A 6,608-nucleotide genomic window follows, 5' to 3' on the forward strand; every position below is an offset into this window, starting at 1 on the left:
AGACATTTGGGGCTCAATTGTGGTTGTAAGTCGAGGACTACCTGTCCTTGGACTATGGTGGCTATTCTAAATATAACACAGATTCACATCATTTTATGTTTCACACCAGAGATGGACGATCTACTTTTGATGTGTCCAAAATGTGGCATTTCCTAAAGAGCATTTCCTAAAACTCACTATTGAATTATAAAATGTTAATATGACCGAAGGGGAATATTTTCAAATATTATGCAGGCCTCTGCTACACATTGATCTCAAAGGCAAAATGATATTTGGCAATGCACAGCTTGTATCTAGCTGCAATTCTTCTGCCAAACAATAACTAAATGCTCTTTTAATGAGTTAAAAGGCTCAGAAGTTGTCTAAATATTGAGAGGAAAAGTGCAGCTCTTCTGTCTCGGCTTGTACAGCAAGAGACAGGCAGTTCACACAAGGCTTTTGACCTCCTTGTAACCAAGAGTAAGTCTTCACACTGGAGCAGGAACCCACTCCGAGGTGGGCTGCTACCGGTTCGGACCGGTTTGGTGAACTGGCAGTTCCGACCAGCGGCTGGGTCCCCCCACCCATCCCGGGTGCTATCCCGTCCTATATAATTGCCGTGTGTTTGATGCCATGTGCAAGTGTGGAAGGCACACGCTCACATATTCGGTTCTGGGCGAATCGGTTGTTACATTATGTAACACCCACCTCTGAGTTGGGTAGCCAATCTGTCTGTCTGTCTGTCTGTTTCTCTCTCTCTCTCTCCTCTCTTTCCCCCTCTCTCTCTCTTTCCCTTTCTTTCTTTCTTTCTTTCTTTCTTTCTTTCTTTCTTTCTTTCTCTCTCTCTCTCTCTCTCTCTCTTTCTCTTTCTCTCTCTCTCTCATACACTTTCTCTCTCTTTCTCTCACTCACACACTCTTTCTCTCTCCCTTTCTCTCTCTCTTTCTCTCTCTCACACGCTTTCTCTCACTCTCTTTCTCTTTTTCTCTCTTTCCCTTTCTTTCTTTCTTTCTTTCTCTCTCTTTCTCTTTCACTCTCTCACACACTTTCTCTTTCTTTCTCTCACTCACTCACTCCTTCTCTCTCTCCCTTTCTCTCTCTCTCTTTCTCTCTCTCTCACACTTTCTCTCTCTTTCTCTTACTCATTCACTCACTCTTTCTCTCACTCTCTCTTTCTCTTTCTCCTTTTCTCTCTCTCTTTCCTTCTCTCTCTCTTTCCCGCCCCTCTCTCTTTCTCTCTATTTATCAGTATAGACACACAGACACACACACACACAGACACACACAGACACGGCAACAAAGTTTGTCTGCCTGATTCCAGACATAGACGTGTTCTGCTATTTGTGATTACACACAACTGAGGTTTTGTTTTTGTTGTGGTCAATCTTTGGCAATCTTTCCTCTAGCCCATTCTGGGTGGTATCCTGAGTCACTGTATGAAGACTGAAAAGACTGCCCAGTTTAAAATAATATTTCATGGAGAATAACCTGAACACCACACAAATCAAATATATATCCAAATTGCTTTGGATATTAAAAATTGCAATGTTTTGATCATTGCATTGATTTAATTTAAACTTGCTCATTAATCATGGCATTATTATTGCTTTCATATTAATATTATTGCTTTCATATCTGTCCAAAATTAGAATCTAAATGCCAATTAAATTAAATCTGTAGATTTTAATGTTCCGATTCCTTTGTATAAACTGTAGCAGATATCAGTTCTTTTTTTCCCAAGCAACCCTGACACATTAATCTATAAATATATCAAAAAACCACAAAAGCATTCTTGACTTAGTCTATGCCCACTGTTGAACTGTTTGCCAAATTTATCTCACACATGACTTCCCTTTACCATACACCAGCCTTACCCACACCCTGCAAGCAAACTCCAACTCTGCATTTCCATAATTCTACATTTGTGAACTTTTCCATAAATCAAGGCCTCTTCGTGTTATCACTCATTTTCTTTCAAGAAATGTACGGGGAACTTCCTTTTTCACAGGGCGTCCATTTCTCAGAGCACTTCTCAAAATTTGCTCATGGTGACCTCTGGTACTCTTTCAATCAGAATTCTGCCAAGCAGTTTCCCAAGCAAGGCATGCTGGGAAATAATCCCCCCCTTTTTTTGTCGTGCCCATTCTTGCTTCCATTTCTTAAGGTAGGGGAATATGGTAGTATCAGCATTCTTCCAACAGTTTTAGACACAAGGACTTGCGTTCAATGTAGCACAGCCTCTGCATAAGCAAACCACTTCCGTATTTTAACAGATCTCCAGTTACATCAGCCACACTTGCTACAACAACATTACAATTTTACAGCATTCTCCCAGCCATCGTACTTTCCGATGTAGTTGCTGTCCTTTTCGAGGTGTACACATCAATAGATTTATGCTTAAGCCACATATTTGAAAGCCGAGGTGGGGAACTACGGCCCTTTTATCACCTGTAGACTTCAACTCCCAGAATTCCTGAGCCAACATGGCTGGCTCAGGAATTCTGGGAGTTGAAGTCCAGCAAGTCTTAAAGGGACTGTCAGGGTTCTAAGTAACACCCCCAACAAAAGAAGACTCCGAGGCTTGAGTTTCCTCAAAGTTCCATTTTATTACAGATGTCATATTGGCACATCTGGGAAAACCTGAATCTGAAAGCTTCCAGGTTTTCCCCACCTAAATGAAAGTTCCAAGTCCCTGCCCAGCACCCATATCTCCATCACATGGTCTAATCAATGCACCGTCCAAAACTGGAGATGTCTCCCAGTCACATCATCACAGCTGCAGGGAAGGTGTCCTTGACTCTCTGAGAAAGGAATGTTATTTTGACTATATATCTCCCGTACTGCATATAATCCCCTTCCCATTTTTCCCACAGTAGAAAATGTGGCAGGCCTGAAGGCCCAAAGCTAAAAGATGGCTTCCAGGTCTGACAGGGGCCATCATTCCCCGTCATTTGCTTGAAAACATTAGATCATTTTTCACAGGAGATGCTCCCCAAACAAATAACCATTTTCATCATACTGGTCTGTTCACTTTTATGTGGTCTCTCATTACATCCTTCTCCGGACAGAGAACCTTTTGCTGAAACTTTTGAAGCCCACCCCTGATTACATTCAGTGGGTTATTATACTCAAGATGTGTCTCCAAAGTTCTGATGGCCAAGATGACATGCCAATGGGTTGTGGTTAAGTGGGCAGCTTTGACTTAATAGTGGCTTCAACCTGCAATGAAATCACCTTTTGAAAAAACCCCAGAGATCATCCTCAGTACCAGAACACAGATTCCTCTTCGGAAGAAGTTAGATTTCACAACAAAAAAGATACAAGTTAAACAGCGCTTACCATCCTTCAAAATGCTACTCGTAACAGAACCCATTGCCAGCGTTATAGGGGAAGTCCTCTGAAAAACAAAAACAAAATAGAGAACCAATATCAGAAGGAGACTGATGGGAGTGATGGAGGAATAGAAGGAACCATAGAGTGCAAATAATAACATGCGGATCGCAACATCACCTTGCCTACACTATAACTATTATTATGGCTAGTTGCACAGTTAGATACGTAGACAGGATTTGGCAGTTTTATCCACCTATTGAGTCCTCCCCAAGAACCTGGGATAGGCAGATATTATCCCATGGTGTTTAAGTATGTTGCAGGATTTAAGCTGTTCCAAGGAAAGCTGCCTTTTGTAGTTGACTAGTGGAGATTGTCAATGCCGATGATGTTCAAGTGGTGTGCCTGTTGTTTTGGGATTGCACCCTAAAGACCTATTAAATGTTTCCAACCACACAAAATAACAGAATAACAGAGTTGGAAGGGACCTTGGAGGTCTTCTAATCCAACCTTTACCATTTCAGAGTACTTAGGTGACATGGGCGGTGTGGATGATGATAGATAGAAAGAGAGAGAGAGAGAGAGAGAGAGAGAGAGAGAGAGAGAGAGAGAGAGAGAGAGAGAGAGAGAGAGAGAGAGAGAGAGAGACAGATACTGTAGATAGATCTAGACAGATGATAGATAGATAGATAGATAGATAGATAGATAGATAGATAGATGGATGGATGGATGGATGGATGGATGGATGGATGGATGGATGGATGGATAGAGAGAGAGAGAGAGAGAGATGATAGAGAGAGAGAGAGATGTTAGATAGATAGATAGATAGATAGATAGATAGATAGATAGATAGATAGATAGAGATAGATAGATAGATAGAGAGATAGAGAGACAGAGAGAGATCTAGAGACAGACAGACAGACAGACAGACAGACAGACAGACAGATACTGTAGATAGATCTAGACAGATGATGGATAGATAGATAGATAGATAGATAGATAGATAGATAGATAGATAGATAGATAGATAGATAGATGATTGATAGATAGAGAGAGAGAGATGATAGAGAGAGATGTTAGATAGATAGATAGATAGATAGATAGATAGATAGATAGATAGATAGAGAGATAGAGAGATCTAGAGACAGACAGACAGACAGACAGACAGACAGATACTGTAGATAGATCTAGACAGATGATAGATAGATAGATAGATAGATAGATAGATAGATAGATAGATACATAGATAGATACATAGATAGATACGTAGATAGATAGATAGTGCTCCGTTCCTCATAACAGTGAGTTCAGCAAGTACTACACCCCTGGCTTCACATACACTCCGTAAATACAATTGCATGATAAGCTAGGTACCTCCTCATTCGAGAAACCATTTTAGTGTAGTAGTGAAGGCACCACTCCGTGTTAGTTCTCCATGTTAGGTATAAAGCCAGCTGGGCGACCTTGGGCCAGTCTCACTGCCCTAGGAAAGCGGCAATGGCAAACCACTTCTGAAATCTTACCAAAGAAAACTTCAGGGACTTGTCTAGGCAATTGTCAAGAGTCAACACAGACTCAAAGGCACACACAACCACACCTCCTCGTTCACCAAATCCTTCCCACAGTTTGCCATCCTCTGATCTTACTTCTGACTCCTTTCCGCTGGTTGAACTTCGTCAACTTCTAAAACTTCTTTAGATCCTTCTTACCTTCTTCCCCTTATCCTGCCAAAAATCCTCTGTAAGTTTGGGGTTCTTTCACCATCCCAGACACGCGAGCGTCTTTTCTACCAGTCCGCCTTCTTTGGGAACTGAGGCATTTCTGCTTCTGACAGATGTCAAAAAAAAAAAAAAAACTCGCTGAAACTTCTGCTTCCACCAGGAAATACAGACCTACCACCCAAACTAGAAGTCGACAAGCCGATGTTTCCACTCAGCCACAAGACTGAACTAAATAGGTCTGAATACAGTAGGTGTCAGTCTGTAGGAGGGGGAGTTGAGGTGTTCATTTTCACCAGAAAACATCTGGCTTCGTTTCACTGCATGTTTAACCAGGACAGTAGAAGCAATGTCAGAGTATTATGAAACATCAAGAAGGGGGAATCTAATGTTCACGTCAATCAACTTCCAGCAGGTTAAATTTAGCCTCATCACAGGCTAAACCTAATTCTACTCGCCCAGCTATGTCACTTTAGTTCTCCCAAAAAGCAGAACTGGAAAGAAAGAACAAGGGGAAAACAAACTTCTCCATTATTTGTTGTTAGTTACGAAGTCATATCCGACTCATCGCAACCCCATGGACAATGTTCCTCCAGGCCTTCCTGCCCTCTACCATCCTCTGCTTTGGTGACTCCATCCGGCCACCTCATTCTCTGTCGTCCCCTTCTTCTTTTGCCCTCCATCTTTCCCAGCATTAGGCTCTTCTCCAGTGAGTCCTTCCTTCTCTTTAGGTGGCCAAAGTATCCATTATAGAATGGCCATTTAAAAAAAAAATTATTAAAGTTTGATCATACTAAAAAAAATGAATGCAGATAGTCCTACTCTTACAACACTTCAAGTACTGACTGTTCAAATACAACGGCATTGAAAAAAGTGACTTATGACCATTTTTTTACACTTAGGACCATTGTAGCATCCCCATGGTCACATGATTTACATGCTTGACAGCTGACTCACATTTACGACGGTTGCAGTGTCACGGAGTCACGTGGTCCCCCTTGGTGACCTTCTGGCAAGCAAAGTCAGTGGGGAAGCCAGATTCACTTAATAGCTGTGTTACTAATTTAACAATTGCAGTGAATCGCTTGATGCAGTCATGTCAAACTCAAGGCCCGGGGACCAAATATGGCCTGCAGGGTGCTTAGATCTGGCCCGCAGGACCTCTCTGGAAGCAGTGAAGGACCAGCCCGTGGCACTTCTGCCAGCCAAAATGGCGCTCGGAAGGGCCATATGCCGCCCCCCATCTCTGTTTTCGCTGGCAGAGGATTACAGGAGGCCATTGCAGCCAAAAACGGAACCCGGGAGCTTGTTTTCTGCTGGCAGAGCGCTCAGCCCACCCCAAGGGCCCCTGACATGAGTGATGTCGAGCTGGCTACACCCACCTTAGCCATGCCCACCCCGGTCCCCCGAGATCAAACACATCCCTGATGCGGCCTTCAATGAAATCGAGTTTGACGCCCCTGGCTTAATGAATCGGGCAAGAAAAGACATAAAACGGGGCAAAACTCACTTAACAAATTTCTCTGTGGCCCTAGGTTGAGAAAAATATAAAGAGAAAAGGAAAAAGTGCAGAAAAGGATA

General features: G+C 42.5%; 1 protein-coding gene across 1 annotated transcript in view; it reads right to left on the reverse strand.

Moving 5' to 3' along the window:
- Window positions 1-5,371, reverse strand: part of LST1 (leukocyte specific transcript 1) — a 16,307-nt gene extending 10,936 nt beyond the window's left edge. The window contains exons 1-2 of the mRNA XM_081934886.1: window positions 5,019-5,371; window positions 3,319-3,376 (exon numbers count right to left, since the gene is read on the reverse strand). Coding sequence (XP_081791012.1) covers window positions 3,319-3,352 — 34 coding nt within the window. The 5' untranslated portion in view covers window positions 3,353-3,376; window positions 5,019-5,371. The remainder of the gene's footprint in view (window positions 1-3,318; window positions 3,377-5,018) is intronic.
- Window positions 5,372-6,608: the final 1,237 nt, after the last annotated feature.

This window comes from Natrix helvetica, assembly GCF_964273705.1.
Source record: "Natrix helvetica genome assembly, chromosome: 1".
Lineage (NCBI taxonomy): Eukaryota > Metazoa > Chordata > Lepidosauria > Squamata > Natricidae > Natrix > Natrix helvetica.